The sequence below is a fragment of the Mercenaria mercenaria genome, chromosome 6, assembly GCF_021730395.1.
Source record: "Mercenaria mercenaria strain notata chromosome 6, MADL_Memer_1, whole genome shotgun sequence".
Taxonomy (NCBI): Eukaryota; Metazoa; Mollusca; class Bivalvia; order Venerida; family Veneridae; genus Mercenaria; species Mercenaria mercenaria.
In genome coordinates this window covers 45201162-45222005 of record NC_069366.1, presented here as the reverse complement: position 1 = coordinate 45222005, position 20844 = coordinate 45201162, and the positions used below count along the sequence as shown (strand labels likewise).

The 20844-nt window shown below is 36.2% G+C and overlaps 2 protein-coding genes across 3 annotated transcripts in view; one reads left to right on the top strand and one right to left on the bottom strand.

The window, feature by feature from the left end:
• Positions 1-747: 747 nt before the first annotated feature.
• Positions 748-9343, bottom strand: LOC123549055 (MTOR-associated protein MEAK7-like). Its single transcript, XM_045336838.2, has 7 exons — positions 9124-9343; positions 8124-8345; positions 7339-7629; positions 4268-4568; positions 3625-3743; positions 2931-3125; positions 748-982 (listed from the first exon to the last, which is right to left on the bottom strand). The coding sequence occupies exons 1-7, from the start codon at positions 9250-9252 to the stop codon at positions 818-820; spliced, it is 1422 nt and encodes a 473-aa protein (XP_045192773.2). The 5' UTR covers positions 9253-9343; the 3' UTR covers positions 748-817.
• Positions 9344-9348: 5 nt separating this feature from the next.
• The window catches only part of LOC123550521 (WD repeat-containing protein 89-like), a 29849-nt gene continuing 18353 nt past the window's right edge, over positions 9349-20844 (top strand). Inside the window, exons 1-6 of one of the 2 annotated variants that reach the window (XM_053545712.1) lie at positions 9349-9435; positions 12798-12910; positions 13952-14043; positions 18237-18321; positions 18929-18978; positions 19970-20081. In XM_053545712.1, coding sequence (XP_053401687.1) covers positions 12807-12910; positions 13952-14043; positions 18237-18321; positions 18929-18978; positions 19970-20081 — 443 coding nt within the window. In that variant the 5' untranslated portion in view covers positions 9349-9435; positions 12798-12806. Of the gene's footprint in view, positions 9495-12797; positions 12911-13951; positions 14044-18236; positions 18322-18928; positions 18979-19969; positions 20082-20844 lie in introns of both variants that reach the window. The other variant, XM_053545713.1, reaches the window with a different exon arrangement.

Below are 20844 nucleotides of genomic sequence, written 5' to 3'. Positions count from 1 at the left end.
GCAAAAGTTTCAACAGCAGACGATAGAAAGACCTTACTTAATATCATTATGATTTCATGTGAATTGGTTAAATAGTTTGATGTTAACTGGATACTGTCTTTGTTTTGACTGTTTTTTGCGTTTGCCAAAAAAAACAACACTGTTTTAGCATGCGGCAAAATGGCGTAGTATGTATACCTCAAATTTCTATTTATCTTGAAAACAAAAAAATCTTAGAAAATAATATTTACAAGCATAATCTGAACTGAATTAGTGTTCCATTACTTCTGGTTCATGGTTTATTATTACATCATTTTGGAAAAAGAGTTCAATCTTCATTCTTCATCTCTTCTGAAATAGGTAGGAATATTTCCAAAAAAGCTTCCATTTGATCAAATATATTGATTTCTGCCTCATTTTTTGGGTTCTACTCCATTCTCGTTTTTTGTTTCTACTGTCATAATTTGTCATGAAAAAAGCCATGTTTTCTGCATTATGTTTCCATATTGTCAACAAGTTCTACATCAATTCTGGAATATTCATGTTCTGTTTAATCTTTGCTGTCATGGGTAGCAATAAAACAAAATTCAACTTCCATTTTGCCAGTTAATTAAACACCATTTTTGGGAAAGTATCCATTTTCGTTTTAATCTCTTCTGACAACAGCAGCAGTATTCTGGTTATAAGCTTCCATGTTGTCATTTAATCATTTCCATATGTTGTTGATTATTTCCACATTGTTCATTTACTCTTCCATCTCCACTGTCATGCATAGTTATGTTCTGGTTATAAGCTTCCATGTTGTCAGTTAATTATTTCTGAATGCTGTTGATTATATCTACATCATTTTTGGAATGGTGTTCATTTTCTTTTTCATTTCTTCTGTCATTGGTGCTTCCTCCTCCTCCAGTTCTCTGATGCCCTCTGAATGTTGTTTTCTACCTGCAAGTTCCAGTATCGCTTTAGCTCCAACATCTTTATCCAGAATGCTCACCTTTTCTTCCTGAAATTATGGAATTATAACAGTAAAATTCAAATTGAAATCATCATATTATTATTATTGCAACACATCCATTTTAGAATATCAAAAACTAAAATTGCGCATCATAGAATATGAAGAGGCCAAATATGTAATTTCAAATATAAGTGGGCTATAACAGCCTCTAAGTTGCTCATGTGACCATACAAACTTGAGAAAGGACAAAGAAGGATGTTTTTGACCAAGTTAAGCTGTTCTGACAATGTTCTTAGCTCTCGTAGTCCTTAAATGCATTTTATTTGAGCTATTCGAACAAACCTGAGCAAGATCCATCCAACAATGCTTTTACTTATAAAAATTGGGTAACCTGAATAACACTGTTTCATATAAAATTCTTGTCATATTTTTCAAGCCAGCAGCCCCAGTGTGTACAGTCAAGCAGTTTGTTTTGCCTGGTTTTCAGTCAAACTGTCGCAACTCCTCGCATGTTGGGACTTTCCAGCTTCTGAAAGTGAAGGATGACAAAGACACAAGAAGCCTTCCAAGAATTACTAATATTTCAGGCATGGCTTATACCTTGCTAGAACCACTGACCTTCCAAAAGCCAGCTGGATGGCTTATCACATGAAAGTAAAATGTTTAACCTGCAGCAGTGATAGGCAAAAGGCTCAGTCAGTAACCTTGACCGATCAGCCACAACCACCCTTTCAGATGACCAGATCAATCTGAGCTAAAATTCAGTAAGGGTGTAAGTTGCGATGTTTCTGAATGACACTCATCAAGCAGTTCATAGGAAAAGTCATTTTAAGTATTTTTTTCTACTTTTACCCAAGTGAACTGGTACATTAACGAGTCAAGTGGAACTTTTGAAAGGTCTTTGATAAGTTTGTTCAAGTGCTTCATAAGCATGTTTTATTTTCTATTTTCAGTGTTATCCTGCTGGCTTATGAAAGCATTCAAGCTGATAGAGTTGAGCAAACATGTGAAAAGTACTAGCAACTATGCTCCAGCTTATTTATATAATTTTTTTGTTGGGTTTAATGCCAAACACACAATTATAGGTCATGTGGTGACTTTCTAGCTTTTGATGGTGGAAGAAGACCCCTGGTGCCCCTCCGTGCATTATTTCATCATGAGCGGGCACCTGGGTAGAACCACCAACCTTCTGTAAACCAGCTGTATGGCTTCCTCACATGAAGAATTCAAGGTCCCGAGTGAGGCTCGAATCCACATGGATGAGGGGCAAGTGATTTGAAGTCAGCGACCTTAACCACTCAGCGACGGAGGCCCCTTGCTCCAGGTTAAGTTTAGTGAAAATCTATCCAGCGTTTCATTAGTAGCTGATTCCTTTAAAAGAAAACAACTTAAGACCAAAAGAAAATTCAGTTTCTGGAGTGGTTTTGGTTTTCTGGGAAGTTATTTTAAACCAAGACGCATGTTCAAATGGCAAGTGTTTCCATTTTTTGGTGTTCCAGTTTTGGGGAAAGCCACTATAGATGATAAAAGTTTTCTGTTTCTAGCCCTGAAGACTCCAAATGCAGTCAAGCAGAATCTTTGAAGAAGAACTATACCAGGATGCTTCTGATAAAGTTTAATGAAGATCCATTACATGGTTCATGGGAAGAAAGTTTGTCGCCCACAAGTGCAGTTAAGCAAAACAATTTGAACAATTACGAGCCATAGAGGTCCATACATTGATGCTTTCTGGCTAAGTTTGGTGAGCATCCATCAAATGGAGAGATAGCTGTTTAAATGTCTTTTTTTTAAACAGAGGTATAGTAATACTAGCAGCTACACAGACAAGATCCTTGTTTGGACAAATGGAACACAGCATAGGTATAGCTATACTAGCTACTACATACAAACTCCTTGTGTGGATAAAAGAAATATAACTTAGTTGTATTTATATAACTAGCTGCTACAAAGACAAGATCCTTGTATTGCTAAATAAACAACAAACATTTAAACAAACCTCATCTTCATCTAAATCATGTTTCTTCTTCTCTGGACCAACAGCCCATACTTCAATACTGTCTACAACAAATTCTGGGCTTTTTGACAGTTGTGGACTTCCATAAGTTGTACATTTTGGGACAGCTTTACTGTGGCCACTGTTAAATGTATAATCTATCCACAGCCCAAAATAATTCAACTGGCCACCAAGTCCCTGAAATACAGTTGAAAGATATTTCACAAAATAATACTTAACAGTTAAAATATGTAGATCTAAAAATACAAATATATTGCAACTTTAAGTAGTGCAACTAGCATTTTTGCCCACCCCCCCACCCTCACCCCCAGTTAGACCTGACCTTCATTCACTGTGGTGTTTCTTTTTGTGTGTGTTTTTTTATCAATAATAATTTTTGTTTGCAGCAAATGACAGTTGGAATTTTAATTTAGCTGCAAAAATCAAGTTAGAAAAAACTTACAACGAAGACTATATTATTCCTTTTTAAAGTAAAACATAGTACTATAATACTATAAAAATATTGCTATCTGTAACATGGCATGGACAAAAATATTATGATATACCATGGTATGACTGTAAGTCACAATACCCGACCATACTTGTTTTGTATAATCTGAGCCAAACTAATGTTAAGCTAAGTCTTGAATATATTACGCAAATTATATTATAATTTTCCATATGATTAGATACTAACCAAACCATTTGGCATGGTTTCCTGTCCCTGGTTGAAGTAAATATAGTTTGAATTGTAACCAGTCACTGTATAGACACCATACTCAGGCTTCAGAGAAAATAGAAAACAATCTTCACTACCTGAAAATGTCAAAATATTTGAAATGGTTTAATTTTTTTATGAAAGTATAAATTCTCAACCTAATATATACCAAACCCTTAAAAAAGCCTGTGTACAACATTATACAAAGTTTGTAACAGTGATGAAAATGTTGATTTACTGTCTTAAATGTTATCAAGTTGTGTGAAAAACAAAAACTTTGTTTTGGATAGAAACAATATCTTTCTACTTATATCACAGGGTGGATGATAATTTTAAGTATCAGTTAATTAAACCAACATCATCTCCGATATTGGTCAGGTAGGGGACTACTTTTCACGACGATTGCCTGAAATGGTGAAACTAAATCTCAATTAATTAAGAAGAAATTTTTTAATAAATTTCATTTTTCAATTTCAATATACAAATTCATATCCCAAAGAAATCACAAAAAGCAAAGCAAGAGAAATTGAAGGATTTCACAGTACAGACAGCTATCCAATTTTGAAGTTACAAAAAAACTGGTATGAAGTATTAGTATAATAACCCCTTTGTTTTACATTACCATAGAATGATGGTTTGATTTCCCAGCTGTCCGACACATATGCTCCAAAAACATATCCATCTTTATCTTTGACTAGCAACACATTTGGTCCCTTTCCCAGAACATAGCGTGTTAACTGGGCAAAACTGTCACCATGGAGACAGTTACTATAGAGTAGCCGCCATACTGACTGATGTTCTCTGGGAAGATGGTAGTTTATATAACTGATTGATAATGTATCTAAAATTGTGTTTGTCTTCTTCCAGTCCACACAGGATGCTGTTGGCATGAATGATTGTGTTATGTTATGTGCACTGTCTTTCTGAAAGGAAAACAGAACGTTTGTCCATAGTGAGCAATTCGGTTTAATGCATAAACAAAGTTTACAAGAACACCATGTAGAGAAAATAAAGCAAAATATAGTCTTTCCAGCTATTACTGGCGGAGAAAGGCCCCAAGGTGCTCTTCCAAGTTTTATTTCAGGCAGAACATGAATCTTCTGTAAACCAGCTCGACGGCCTCACAAGAAAGAGGGGGTCTCCTGATTGATTCCAAACACAAGGAAAATTCAACTTCATTTGTAGACTGCCCTAAGGATACAGAGAAAAGTTATCATAGGACTACACTTCATAGCTATCACTGCAGTGATATTTAATCAAAATTTGACCTGGTTTCAGAACTCCAGGCATTTGCTTATAGAATTTTGTATGCTGTGACCTTGTTCTTTGGCCTAAAACAAATACTGGATTCATCCATTGACTACAGTCATTCATCCTATCATCCTTAGCTCAAGTGCTCGCAAGATATTGATCAGAAACCATTTTCAGCCTTGAGATAATTTTTACCTTGACCTTTGACCTACTGACCACTAAACAATAGTAGTCAACTAGCAACTTTATTAAATTTAACAGCTGTAGCCTAGAGTTGTCTTTAGTTATAGAGTAGAAAAAGTTTTCAGTCTTAAGGTCATTGTGACCTTTATTTTTGCCTACTGATCTCAAAAATATGGGGTCATCATCTACTGACCACAGGCAATCACACTGGTCATTACCCTATGAAGGTCACTGTGACCTTGGTCTTTGACCTAATAACACACAAAACAAAAAGCTTATTGACTGACAATCACCCTTTAAGGACTGTAGGTCAAAGAGGTCTTTAGTTGCTGAGTGGAAACCATTTTCAATTTCAAGGTCATTCTTTGACCTTCGGCCCCCAAAACAATAAACTTATCTACTGACCACAGACAATAATCCGAAGTAGTTTGACCACTGCAGGCCAATGAGGACTTAAATTATTGAGCTGAAACCATTTTCAGTCTCTATGTTATAGTGACCTTGACCTTTGACCTTCAAAACCCTAGGGTCCCCAACGGACCACTGGCAATTTGGAATGAAGTTTGACAATTATGGGACAATGTGCTATTTAGTTCTTATCTTGACCTTTGTCTTACTGACCTCTAAAACAATAGGGGTCAACTACTGACCATAGACGATCATCCTAATAAAGGTGACCACTATATGCCCAAGCATTCTCTAGTCTATCGTTGCCTGCCAGACTGACCAACCACAGACTGACAGCACAACATTGGGCAAACCAATATACCTCTTCTTGTTTAAAGGAGCTAGTGTAGGGAACACAGAAACAACAAGAGCTGTCCGTAAGACAGCCAAGCTCGACTATTCGAAATATTGTCACAGAAGCTGGAAATTATTACCCAAAATGTTAAATATCAAAAGAGTTTTAAGTTCAAAAGGGGACATATCAGAGTTATGGGACTTGATGCTATCAACTAGTTTTATAACCCCGAAGAAACATGTTAAGTTTCAATTCAATATCTGCATTAGTTTTGGGGATAGTAACTTGCATGTAAAACTTTAACCAGAATTTTCTAAGTCCAAAAGGGGGCATAATTTGCTCAAAATACATGTTAAGAGTTATGGAACTTGACCCAGTGAGGTTGGTAATTGACCTAGAAAAAGAATAAATAAGTTTCAAAGCTATATGCCTTTTGGTAATAGCTGTATGTACTTGCACGCAAAACTTTAACCAGGATTTTCTAAGTCCAAACGGGGGCATAATTTGCCCAAAATACATGTCAGAGTTATGGGACTTGGTGCTATCAACTAGTTTTATAACCCCGAAGACACATGTGAAGTTTCAATTTAATATCTGTAGTAGTTTTGGAGATAGTTACTTGCATGTAAAACTTTAACCAGGATTTTCTAAGTCCAAAAGGGGGCATAATTTGGCCAAAATACATGTCAGAGTTATGGGACTTGACCCAGTGAGGTAGGTAATTGATCTAGAAAAAGAAAAAATAAGTTTCAAATCTATATGCCTTTTAGTAATAGCTGTATGTACTTGCACGCAAAACTTTAACCAGAATTTTCTAAGTCCAAAAGGGGGCATAATTTGCTCAAAATACATGTCAGAGTTATGGGACTTGACCCAGTGAGGTAGGTAATTGATCTAGAAAAAGAAAAAATAAGTTTCAAATCTATATGCCTTTTAGTAATAGCTGTATGTACTTGCACGCAAAACTTTAACCAGAATTTTCTAAGTCCAAAAGGGGGCATAATTTGGCCAAAATGAAGGTCAGAGTTATGGGACTTGGTGCTATCAACTAGTTTTATAACCCCGAAGACACATGTGAAGTTTCAATTCAATATCTGCATTAATTTTGTAGATAGTAACTTGCATGTAAAACTTTAACCAGAATTTTCTAAGTCCAAAAGGGGGCATAATTTGCTCAAAATACATGTTAGAGTTATGGAACTTGACCCAGTGAGGTTGGTAATTGACCTAGAAAAAGAATAAATAAGTTTCAAAGCTATATGCCTTTAAATGATAGCTGTATGTACTTGCATGCAAAAACTTAACCAAGGTGTGACGCCAACGCCGACGCCAGGGTGAGTAGAATAGCTAGACTATTCTTCGAATAGTCGAGCTAAAAATTATATCTCCAAGGTAAGGGGAAAGTTTCCGCAAAAGGCAATGACAAAACTTCATTAGGATAGACAGACCTACATTTGTATGGACTAGATAAAAGCCATATGAGGAGAATTTATTTTCTAGCAACAAATATGACTTACTGATATCACAGGAAATAAATGGTAGAATACTCTGTCAAACATTTTGAGGAACATGTGGCACTTCGAGATCCAGTCTTCAACTTCATCTTGGCTTTTATAACCTCCTCTCACATCAACTTCATTCTGGCTAGTCTGTTCTCCTCCCCTGCCAACTTCACAGAATTTGTTCAATGACAGAAATGAAGATGACAGTCTTGCAATGTCTTCTTCAGTGGCATGTGATTTCCAAGTGGCACAAGGGGCATCACTCTTACTTATCTGTAAATAACTCTTGACTACACTGTGTACTGTCTGAAATGTAAATTAACAAGAGCTGTTTATAAAACAGATATCGCCCCCAATGACTGCCTGTCGGATGCAACTAGGTCCAAGATATTTCCAATTATTGGTCAGAAACTCTTTTCAGTCTCGAGGCCAATGTGACTTTGACCTTAAACATATTGATCCTAAAACCTTAGAGGTCATCTGTTGTTCAAGGCTCCAGCGTTTCACTGGTCTGGACTATCAAATATATATCTTTGAATAGTAAAAGCTATACTAGTACTTTTAAAGTAAAAAGAAGTTTAAAGATGGTAATTTTGTTTAGTGGCAGCACTTAATCCATTACAAAGATACTGATTACAAATTCAATGAGAAAAACTATTTATATAGTGTTATATCACTGTGTTCATCATATATACAAATGTACTGTAAAAAGCACAGCCACAGCGTTTCATTGGTGAAAGTCCAGCTGAGCAGGAAACAAGACGGCCAAGATAGCCTTAACTTAAAACTTATAAAATTACCTGATATAATTTTTTCACTGGCACAAAACCAGCATCTCTTCCACTCAGCAAGCATATGATATCTGCCTTTTCTGAATATGTTCCTTTGAGACACTGAGCGAGAAACCCAGAAAACTGTATTTCTGTCACATGCTTGTCCTTTATATGACCCTCATTCACACGACAGTGGCATATAGCATGAAATACTTCAGAGTCCAGATCAAACAAATTATTTATATATTTCTGAAAATAAACCAAATCACTTGCTTACATACAAAACTTTAACAAAATTTCTAAGTTAAAAAGGGGCATACTTAATTAATTGTGACAATATAAAAGTCAAGAGTAATGTAACTTTAACCATGACCATAAATTATGCTTCACCTTTGAAAGCATTTGGCCTTGTATTTTTTTGAGAAATCTGCTTTAATATTTATTCATTATTAGGGTTCCATCCTAGCAAGGGCATATTTTTAATATCTACGTCAATTTACATCTTTGTTCCTTGAATTCTGAAACAGAAATACTTGCCTGATAAAAAAATATGCAAATTTATTACCTCTCGGCCTGTCCTTTTTATTGTACATGTTTGCATTAAAAGATCTATAACAATAATGAATTCATGAAAAATATCGCTACGACAGTGACTGCACATGTAAAGTGCTTGATTAAAAAATACTTTAATAATATCAAATATTTTGCGTATGCAGATAAGGTACACAGAATTACACAAAGTGAAGAATTTCAGCTATGCTGAACTGGACTCAACCTGAACCATCAGAAAATATAAATAGTTAAAGTATGGTAACCAGAGGTAATAGACGTTACCATCCGAAAATAACAGCCTCTATTATGGTAGGCAGAACTAACAGAATGTACCTTTGAAGCACTTTCATCCGTGCTAAATCTTTCAAACTATATGCACCATTCATACAGATGTATATGAGAAAACTAGAACACAGCCTGAACAGCTGAATTGTATTACTTTGACAAAACAGTGACAAAATACACTATACAGTACCTTCAGAAATGGTTCTGTGATTGACTGATTTGGAACAATGTGGAGAAATAATTTATGTATATGTTGCTGCTCCTCCGGACTAAAAAGTTGCAAAATATCGGCCCCTTTTTTGCTTTCACCTGCACCCATGATTTTGACACATCGATCAGCTGTTGATTGATTATTTCATTAAAAAATGTAATAAGCGTTTGGTAGATGTCGCTCGTCAGTAGACGCTTGATTTGGTGACCGGTGTTAGTGTCATTTTTATCTTGTCAAAGTTGTCCCGTTATTTGTTAAAGATCTCATTGCTGCTATCGCCGTACTGAGCAGGTAACATCAGATATTGTGGAAAATTCTGAGTAAAGTAAAGGATTTTTCGTCCATTCAAAGTAATTACATTTCGGTAGAGTTGTTCATGAAGTTTTAAATGCCAATAGTTATATGTTTTCGCGATCAGAATGTTCAGTTCTATCTATTTTCCACTACTGTCTAACCCTTTACAGGGACGTAGACACTTAAAATTAGTTAGGGTTAAAGGTCAGTAATTCAGAGTGCTCATTGTTTCATATAAAAAACAGAAACTTCAGGTCGTCTTTACAGACAGCCTTTATAGAACATCACTTTTTCCCACACTTGTTTTTCATGAAAGTTCTGTCATAATTTAACAAAAAAAATGAGAAGAAAAATAGGGGGTTGAATAGTTCCTTGTGAAATGGCAGTCAGCTGTGGTCTGCTGCCCTAAAATGGCACATATTTGCGCTTGTCCACACAATAAACCCCTACTTTCGGTTTTGAACTGCAAAACTTGCCATCGTTGGAGTACAGAAAGCACTCGTTCTACACAAATTTTCTCAAAATAATAGAAAAGTTTAGATCTGTTTACTTTGGACTTCTTCCGACTACACCATGGAAGCACATTTTTGACCAAATTACTCATCTAATTCCTTTAGGTTGGGTTTAAAATGCCTCCACTACTGTTTTCTGTGTAAAAATAACAATGTATAACACGTTTTTATCAGCATTTCCAGCCAGTCACTTCATGCTTTCTGTCTAATGGGAAAACCCAGTTATGTACAGCAGGGCACTCGTTTGGCCATTTTTGGGGCTGAATATGGGTACCATTTGCCTCCTAAAATAATATGTTTTTTCCCCTTTCTCAGAAGAAAATTCCCCTGATGATAGGTTGTTTGACACAAATAGATATGAACTCTTTCTTTTAATATTATATAGTGCCTCTAAGGAAGATTACTGTTACAATATAGTCACATCAGTTAGGAATGATTGAAAACAGTATTAATAAGTGTGAAAAGTAGTTACATATACATGGCTTAAACTTCCCCTTTTCGTCTTAAAATGTCGAAAAATTCCCCTTCCTGAGGGTATGGGTATCTGTCCCAAAAAGTTGTCTAGTGCCCTGTACAGTACCGTTGGTTCTTTCCGCACGAATTGTTCTTGCTGTTACTTTCAGTAAATGTGAAATTTAGCTCTTGTTATGGAAAATGGGAATGAAGGCAAATGCATGTGATCTTTTTTTTTTCAGTTATGTCATAGGACCAGGGTAATGGTGCAAAATGTTGTTGATATACTTGAGTAATATTTTGGTACTTAGACTCTAGGCCCAAAATGCCCCATGGACCACCATTTACGTACCTGTATTTTAAACTATCCTGGGGGCAACCCCCTAACCCTAACTGCAGTTGGTAATGCCCTCTCCGTCAGTCCATCATACCTTCTCTCGACACTTACCACCTTGAGGATCACACCTCTGCTGTCAACTTGTATCCTGAATAAAAATTTATGGATCCGGGCCTTCAAAGTTTCTTTTCATTTAATGTTTTTAGCTTGATTATTCAAAGAATAGTAGAGCTATTGGACTCGCCCGTACGTCGGCATCGGCATCTGCGTCCCTATTTGGTTAAGTTTTTGTATGTAAGCTGGTATCTCAGTAACCACTTGTGGGAATGGATTGAAACTTCACACACTTATTCACTGTGATAAACTGACTTACACTGCACAGGTTCCATAACTCTATTTTGCTTTTTGCAAAATTATGCCCCTTTTTCAACTTAGAAATTTTTGGTTAAGGTTTTATATGTAAGCTGATATCTCAGTACCTACTAATGGGAATGGATTGAAACTTCACACACTTGTTCACTGTCATGACCTGAGATGCACTCTGCAAGTCCCTTAACTCTATTAGGCATTTTTTTCAAAATTATGCCCCATTTTTCGACTTAGCAGTTTTTGGCTAAGTTTTTGTATGTAAGCTGGTATCTCAGTATCCACTGATGGGAATGGATTGAAACTTCACACACTTGTTCACTGTCATGATATGACATGCAGTACATAGGTTCAGTAACTCTACTTTGCATTTTTGTCGAGCCCGCTTGTGGTGAGCTCGATATAGTTGTCACTTTTGGCGGGTCGGTGTATGTGCTCTTGTTTAAGTGGTTTTAACAACAGTTTACACATTGAACCTGCATAGCATCTTGCTTAACCTCATGACCTCAGCACATTTCGATGACTCAGCATAACCTTGAGCAAATAATAATATAAAATATAATAATAGCAAATTTGGAATTTTCTTTCAAGACATAATCTTTTTAAAGAGAATATGAGTCTTGCAACTTATAGGAAACCAGTCATCAAAAATCATTGCAGTCCCAAGACTTGCTTACAACCTGAAACAACTCCTGTCAGGTCAGATCTTCAGGCATCTACATCTGAACTTGATAGCTTCCATGTGCTTTCAAAATTGTATGGTGTGTCAATACATGATGCATCTAGTATAGATTTCCCAAGGTCTTTGACATATAAAAAATTCAAGATGAGAGGACATTTTACATGCAAAAGTATTAGCAAACATGTAACTTGTATAAAATTCAGCATGTGGGTAAATAAGGCAATTCTTTAGAGTCAGATTCTAGGACATCTTGCTGATAAACCCACCAAAAACAACACCAAACTAGTTTCGCGCTACTTTGGAAAAGTTACGAGGCATATAAAATCTGCATACAGAACAGAAATCTAAAACAGAAAAGGCAGGTTTTACAGCAGATTTTGTGATGTTTGTCCAAGGCCGTCGCGGGCGGTCCAGCAGGTCCAACCATGACCGGACCACTTTTTTGGCCGAGCATAATATCGACCGTAATCGGCCGTGCCAGTATTTATTCGCATTAAATTTGATCTTTTGCTTTGATTAAAAATGCCAAAACATTGCCTTGTTAATGTAATTATCCACAACAAGCAGTATTTATTATCCACAACAAGCAGTATTTGGCATGATTGCCTGCAGGTGTGAAAAAACGTCGGCACTCTTCATGTCACACATATGGGATTAATCTTAATTAAACGATTATCTGATGGATCTTTTATTGGAAACAATTGTATTTTTCGCAACGTAATAAAACGTAACTAACCGAAAACTAGCTTCTTCTGATTATTTGGGTGAAAAAAGAAACAAAAATGAAATGAAAAAAAATATAGCGGGGATATCTGTATCAGACCGTTGCGTTGCCATGGCGTGGTGAGACTCACAGAGGGGTCTAAATAGTTGTTTTCTATGTCTTAACTGACACTCAGAAACTGAAATACATCAACATCTTCCCTGAGAGGGGTGGGTGGAAAACTTACTTAATTGTGTCAAAATCTTCTAAAACATGTTTAATATGAAATTTACTTGTATCTTGCAGGAACTAAGGATGACTGCAGTGTCTATGTTTGAGCAGTTAAGTTTGGTGGAGAAGTCAGCTGTGTCACTAGACAGTGTCGAGGAGGACTATGTGTTAGATGTTGCAGCACAAAGGTATGTCATGTAGAGATTTCCTGGAATTAGCAAAGCAGTAAAAGATGGAAGCAAATAAGGTTGTATGAAAGAGCTGTAATTCAGATGAAATGTTTACACACATTTTTGTTAGAAAAACAATACGAAGAGGATATGAGCTGCCCCATGAGAAAACCAACATAGTGCATTTGATCCAGACCAGCCTGTTCATCCGCGCAGTGGCGCAGTCTAGTCAGGATCCATGCTGTTCGCTAACAGTTTCTCTAATTACAGTAGTCTTTGAAAGTGAACTGCATGGATCCTGACCAGACTGCGCCACTGCGCGGATGCGCAGGCTGGTCTGGATCAATGTTGGTCGCAAATGCACTATGTTGGTTTTCTCATGGTGCGGCTCATATCTGCTTGCAGAATGATTTTCATGAAGGCGTAACCTGAGAAAAGTCTTCAGGACCATAATGCAGATTAATACATGTATATTTTGAATTTGCAGGTCGCATTACTTGTGACTATTGTTTAAACCAATGGGAAGATTTTTATAAAGCTAGCATCAGTAGTTAACCTGATCAAGATGACATGCAAAGCACGTGACCTAGGTTCCAAAGTTAATGGTCAAGGTCACAGTATGAGGTCAAAGGTCATTAAATTTGTATTCACTTCATGTCTTCTAGAATGAATGTCATAAAATTAACATAAACTGTTTATCTCATCCAGCTGACATGCTAAATGCAAAACTCAGGTCATTAAGTTCAAGGTAAAGGTCACACTTAGAAGTCACATTTACAGGTCAGAGATCAAATTGTTTAAATTTATGTTTGCACCATATCTTCTTAACTCCTTAAAAGATTTTCATAAAACCAGCATCAGTTGTTAATCCCATCAAGACAACATGCATATTGTACAACCAAGATCCAAGGCCACACAAGTTTGAAAATCAAAGATCATGATCACATTTTATTTTTCCTGTGTCAAAGTTGCATCTGGGTGTATTTATTGCCTTTAGTGATAGCTCTAGTTTACAGTGCTTCCTTTCGTGAATAATCATCTGTATATTTTATTTTTCAGAGGAGATGGGGAATATATAGCAGCTACAAGCAGTAATCATACCATACGTTTGTTCTCCGGCAGTAACCTGGCAAGTGTTGGAACTATTAGAGGTAAATGTTCTTACTTTCATCGTATTTTAAAAATTTGTAGAAACATCTTGCAGCAAGAAGCCTTGGTTCTGCTGGTCATTTTTAGCTCGACTATACGAAGTATAAGGAGAGCTATCCTACTCGCCCCGGCGTCGGCGTCGGCGTCGGCGTCTTTCCGCGTCCCCACCTTGGTTAAAGTTTTGGTGCACTTTCTCTTTTTTCAACATATCTCTGTAATTACTTGATGGATTTGATTCAAACTTGAAATACTTATTCCTCATCATCATCCACATCATCTGACATAAGGGCCATAACTCTGGCACCAATATTTCATGAATTATCCCCCCTTTTCACTTAGATTTTCAGGTTAAAGTTTTGATGCACTTTCACTCTATCTCTGTTATTACTGAATGGATTTGATTCAAACTTAAAATAGTTGTTCAACATCATCACCCACATCATATGACACAAGGTGCATAACTCTGGCACCATTTTTTCATGAATTATTCCCCCTTTTTAGCTCACATGTCACAAAGTGACAGTGTGAGCTTTTGTGATCGCGCAGCGTCCGTCGTCCGTCCGTGCGTCCGTCCGTCCCGTCCGTCCGTGCGTAAACTTTTGCTTGTGACCTCTCTAGAGGTCACATTTTTCATGGGATCTTTATGAAAGTTGGTCAGAATGTTCATCTTGATGATATCTAGGTCAAGTTCGAAACTGGGTCACGTGCGGTCAAAAACTAGGTCAGTAGGTCTAAAAATAGAAAAACCTTGTGACCTCTCTAGAGGCCATATTTTTCAAAAGATCTTCATGAAAGTTGGTCAGAATGTTCATCTTGATGATATCTAGGTCAAGTTCGAAACTGGGTCATGTGCCTTCAAAAACTAGGTCAGTAGGTCAAATAATAGAAAAACCTTGTGACCTCTCTAGAGGCCATATTTTTCATGGGATCTGTATGAAAGTTGGTCTGAATGTTCATCTTGATGATATCTAGGTCAAGTTCGAAACTGGGTCAGCTGCGGTCAAAAACTAGGTCATTAGGTCTAAAAATAGAAAAACCTTGTGACCTCTCTAGAGGTCATACTTTTGAATGGATCTTCATGAAAATTGGTCAGAATGTTCACCTTGATGATATCTAGGTCAAGTTTGAAACTGGGTCACGTGCCATCAATAACTAGGTCAGTAGGTCAAATAATAAAAAAACCTTGTGACCTCTCTAGAAGCCATATTTTTCATGGGAACTATATGAAGATTGGTCTGAATGTTCATCTTGATGATATCTAGACCAAGCTCGAAACTGGGTCAACTGTGATTAAAAACTAGGTCAGTAGGTCTAAAAATAGAAAAACCTTGTGACCTCTCTAGAGGCCATATTTTTCACAAGGTCTTCATGAAAATTGGTCAGAATGTTCGCGTTGATGATATCTAGTTTAAGTTTGAAACTGGGTCATGTGCCATCAAAAACTAGGTCAGTAGGTCAAATAATAGAAAAACCTTGTGACCTCTCTAGAGGCCATATTTTTCATGGGATCTGTATGAAAGTTGGTCTGAATGTTCATCTTGATGATATCTAGAATAATTTCGAAACTGGGTCAGCTGCGATCAAAAACTAGGTCATTATGTCTAAAAATATAAAAAGCTTGTGACCTCTCTAGAGGCCATACTTTTGAATGGATCTTCATGAAAATTGGTCAGAATGTTCATCTTGATGTTGGGACAGGTGAGCGATTCAGGACCATCATGGTCCTCTTGTTACTTAGAATTTCAGGTTAAAGTTTTGGTACACTTTCATTCTACCTCTGTTATTACTGAATGGATTTGATTCAAACTTAAAATAGTTGTTCAACATCATCACCCACATCATATGACACAAGATGCGTAACTCTGGCACAATTTTTCATGAATTATTCCCCTTTTTACTTAGAATTTCAGGTTAAAGTTTTATGCACTTTCACTCTGTCTCTGTTATTACTGAATGGATCTGATTCAAACTTGAACAATTGTTCAACATCATTACCCTTATCATATGATGCAAGGTGCATAACTCTGGGACCAATTTTTTATGAATTATTTCCCCTTTTTACTTAGAATTTTTGGTTAAAGTTTTGATGCACTTTCACTCTGTCTCTGTTATTACTGAATGGATTTGATTCATACTTAAAATAGTTGTTCAACATCATCACCCACACCATATGACGCAAGGTGCATAACTCTGGCACCAATTTTTTTTATTAATTATTCCCCCTTTTTACTTAGAATTTTAGGTTAAAGTTTTGATGCACTTTCACTCTGTCTCTGTTATTACTGAATGGATTTGATTCAAACTTAAAATAGTTGTTCAACATCATCACCCACACTATATGACACAAGCTGCACAACTCTGGCACCAATATTTAATGAATTATGCCCCTTTTTGCTTAGGATATACTTATATAGTGTTTTGATACATTTTATCTTTACCACTGTTATTACTTTAAGTTGATATTTTTGACACAGACTGAGCATCTATTGTGCAATATCTTCTTCCACAATTGGAGTCATTAAACACTCCAGTGACAGCACTAGTTTCCTCAGATGTGCCCAGTTTCACTATCCAGCATCGAAATAGTCTAGCACGCTGTCTCCTGTGACAGCTCTTGTTTATCCCCCGCCGATGAAATCGGGAGAGGGGTATTGAAATGGCGTTGTCCGTCCGTCCGCAGCCATTTCTCAGTAACTACTTGGTAGAATTTCATGAAACTTGAAATAAACATGAACCAACATACTGCGATGATGCCCGTCAAGTTTTTTTTTTGATTGGTCAATTTCCCTCAGAGTTATTGCCCTTGATTTAATAAAAAATGTCCGTCTGCAGCCATTTCTCAGTAACTAACAGGTAGAATTTCATCAAATTTGAAATAGAAATGAAAAAAGATACTGTGCTGATGCCCGTCAAGTTTTTTTTTTGATAGGTCAATTTCCCTCAGAGTTATTGCCCTTGATTTAATGAAAAATGTCCGTCTGCAGCCATTTCTCAGTAACTAGCAGGTAGAATTTCATCAAACTTGAAATAGACATGAACCAAGATACTGCGATGATGCCCTTCAAGTTTTTTTTCGATTGGTCAATTTTTCATATAGTTATTGCCCTTTAATTGTTTAAAAATCCACAGATCTGTACATAACAAACCAACCAATTGGAAGAATATCTTTAAACTTCTTTCATTCTTTTCCATGAACATTTACTATAAACATGTGATGTTGTGTACCTAACCTGGTCACCACCTTACCTTGGTCACCCCCCTCCCCCTCACCACTCCCCCCCCCCCCCCCCCCCCCTATTTTTTTTTTTTTTTTTTTCATTTTTTCGTTTTCTATCAATATTTATAATCAACATGTAAACTGTTGTATCCTCACCCCACCCCCCCACCCCCCACCCAAACAAACCATTCATTTTCTTTTAATTTGATTTTGACTAATGAAATTATTTGCTTCTTGGTAACATTCTTAACTTTTTGCTGGATATATTTTTTGCCATTCCTCAACTCTGACCCTTTCGGCGGGGGATTCCAATTCATCGAATTGGCTTGTTCATTTTAATAATTTTGGTGGAAGAACTCACACATAGTTGAAAGAAACTTTAGTACAACATCATGTAGAATTGAGTTTGAAAAATGTCCTAACAGTGTAATATAAGTTAAGTTTTTGTAGTCGGTATTTCAGAAATCAGTTATGATAGAGCATTGCGTACTGTGACATTTTGTGTTTTTTCACTTTGTTTAACTATATATAAAAATGGGTCAGCAATAAATGAAGTCCATTGTCTGCTTAGCATCCTAAAGGCTTCTAACTTTGAATCACTTTCTTTATTCCTCTGTATTGGTCTGGTTGCACTAGAGTTTGAATTAGTTCTTGAGAAAAATCACTCTAACTCTTACCCTGCTAAATTTCTATAATGAACTTGTCCATTTTTCAGTTTGGACAGTGCCATTAACAGTTAAAAGGAGTGCTTACCTAAATGATACTGACTGAATGGCGAACAGTGCAGATCTTGATCAGTCTGCACAGATGTGCAGGCTGATCATGATCTACACTGTTCGCAAAGAAGGCATAATCAGTCGTGCCCAGCATGATAAGGGGGCTAAGTAGTACCCAGGTGAATTGAATTTAAAAAAAAATAAATATTAAATGAAATCCATGTAATTAATAAGTTCATGTTTATGTTTTTATTTATAAAAGGTCATACAGATGTGATAAGTGGAATAAGCTGGGGGAAACATGAACCTCATCTTCTGTATTCAGCATCAAAAGATAAATCTGTCAGGTAGGACAAAAACTGGTGAGAGTTTGAATAATTACTGGAGAATAACATGACATTGTCACTTTCTTGCTGAATTTCCCGAGAGTAGCACAACCAACAGGGCAGACTTTCTGATAAGACAAATAATGCTCATGAGCACACTGATCATGCTGAATGTTGGTCTTGGCTTGGTTATAAAACTTAGGAACCAGTCTTAGAATGCAGCCTTTAACATTGGTCACTTTCAAAATTTTGCTCAGAATCAGCCAGTCACATGTTTTATGAGCTGGGAACCAGTTTTAATGACTATAATGACTACAGCTGGTATCATCCTTCTTTACATTGTTTATGGCACACAAAGTAACATTTCTGAAATATCTTAATATCATAGAGTTACAGCATATTCAGAAATCCAGTATGTGACTCGGGTACCATTGTAAATATTTGTGAATTTTAAAATATGCCAAAATTCTTTGCATTTACAGTATACGCCCTATATGAATATTATAAGATTAACATAGTCGGCTTAAGTTTTCTGAAAAAAAAGGAAATAAATGTATAGAACTACCTAAGTTGTTCAAGTAGCCACAGATATATCAACCATTTCAATTCAGTTTTGATATTTTTTCAGATGCTGGGATACAAGAACGAAACTAACAAAAGAAGTTCAAAAATTAGAAGGTAGTTTAGCATACACTAAGTATACACTAGCACTAAGTATACATTTAATATTCAGTTGGCCCATATAAACACACATCTACTTCTTTGTTTAAATACTACGGATTTCAGAGGTCAACAACTTTGTTACTATTGGCCATATAGTATTATCAGACACTGCCTTCGATTAACCACAACCAGTTACCCATACCATATGTGTTCTTTTTATAACACTCACCCATTCATAAGCATCCGTGTGCTGCTTTGATGAAGTTTTGTATAAGAGCTGATATCTTATGGGAATGGAATGATACTTTACACATTTTTTTTCTGTGGTGATCTAATATTCAGTGAACAGGTTCCGTAACTCTGTTTGCTTTTTCACAAAGTTACATGCCTTTTTTGACTGAGAAAAGTTTTATGACACAAAATTGATGCCCTTACATACTTACTTATTTCTATATTTTTATTTTTACTTTTTTGTGACAAGACTTTTGAATAATAAGGCATGGCTGTCCTCTGACAGCCAGGGTTGGCATTAAAGCAGCGGGAAATACTCGTATTTCCCAGGACGGCGACCACTGTTTTTAGATAGCTTTGTATCATGCTAACAGTACATTACAGTCATTTCTGACTGTGTTAAAGTAATATAGAAGAATGATACATTGTGTTGCAAACAAATAATGCCAATTTATACTTACAACACGTAATGATTTTCGAATTTACATTATATTTTGTCACTAGGAGAAACTGAAACTGTCAAAGATGCACCCAATGATACCAGATGAATTATAACATCTCTGTAAAGTACAGTGGCTGATTACATATTAAGCTCACTTAAATAGACTGTGGTTCCACTATTAATCCTTCCAAGATTGAAATGTTGGACTAATGTATAGGAGAGTTAACAGTGTTGCTCTGAATCAAGATGTTTTTCATTATTGTAAAACACAATGTCAATGTACATAAAAGATAAATATGCTCTTTGATTCTCATGATATCTTGTTTTATACAGGTTCCTCTGAGACACAGAATCAGTTCACATGTATAGATATTAATGCCAGTGATAGAGTTCTTTGTGCCGGACAGGAGGCTGATGACGATGAGAATGCTTTCATTCTGTTCTGGTATACACTCTGTTTGTCATATTTGAGTTGTTCCTTCTTTAAAACATTTACACCTCCCTCTTGATAAATTAGTAGATAATTTGTGGTTTCACAGACATTTTTTTTTTCCTGAAGCAGCTTGTCTTGTTTTACGAAATATTTACCCATTTTGTTATTAGCTTGACTATGCGAAGTATAAGGAGAGCTATCCTACTCGCCCCGGCGTCAGCGTCGGCGTCTTTCCGCGTCCCCACCTTGGAGTTTTGGTGCACTTTCTCTTTTTTCAACTTTTCTCTGTAATTACTTGGTGGATTTGATTCAAACTTGAAATACTTATTCCTCATCATCATCCACATCATCTGACATAAGGGCCATAACACTGGCACCAATATTTCATGAATTATCCCCCCTTTTCACTTAGAATTTCAGGTTAAAGTTTTGATGCACTTTCACTCTACCTCTGTTATTACTGAATGGATTTGATTCAAATTTAAAATAGTTGTTCAGCATCATCACCCACATCATATGACACAGGATGCATAACTCTGGCACAATTTTTCATGAATTATTCCCCTTTTTACTTAGAATTTCAGGTTAAAGTTTTATGCACTTTCACTCTATCTCTGTTATTACTGAATGGATCTGATTCAGACCTAAACAGTTGTTCAACATCATTACCCTTATCATATGACACAAGGTGCATAACTCTGGGACCAATTTTTCATGAATTATTTCCCCTTTTTACTTAGAAATTTAGGTTAAAGTTTTGATGCTTTAATATTTT

Coding starts and splice junctions, on each gene's coding strand:
- LOC123549055 (XM_045336838.2), bottom strand. CDS start 9,252: ATGGGTGCAGGTGAAAGCAAAAAAGGGGCCGATATTTTGCAACTTTTT. Junction 8,346..9,123: donor TCACAGAACCATTTCTGAAG/GTACTGTATAGT, acceptor GTTTATTTTCAG/AAATATATAAATAATTTGTT. Junction 3,744..4,267: donor AATCAAACCATCATTCTATG/GTAATGTAAAAC, acceptor TGACATTTTCAG/GTAGTGAAGATTGTTTTCTA.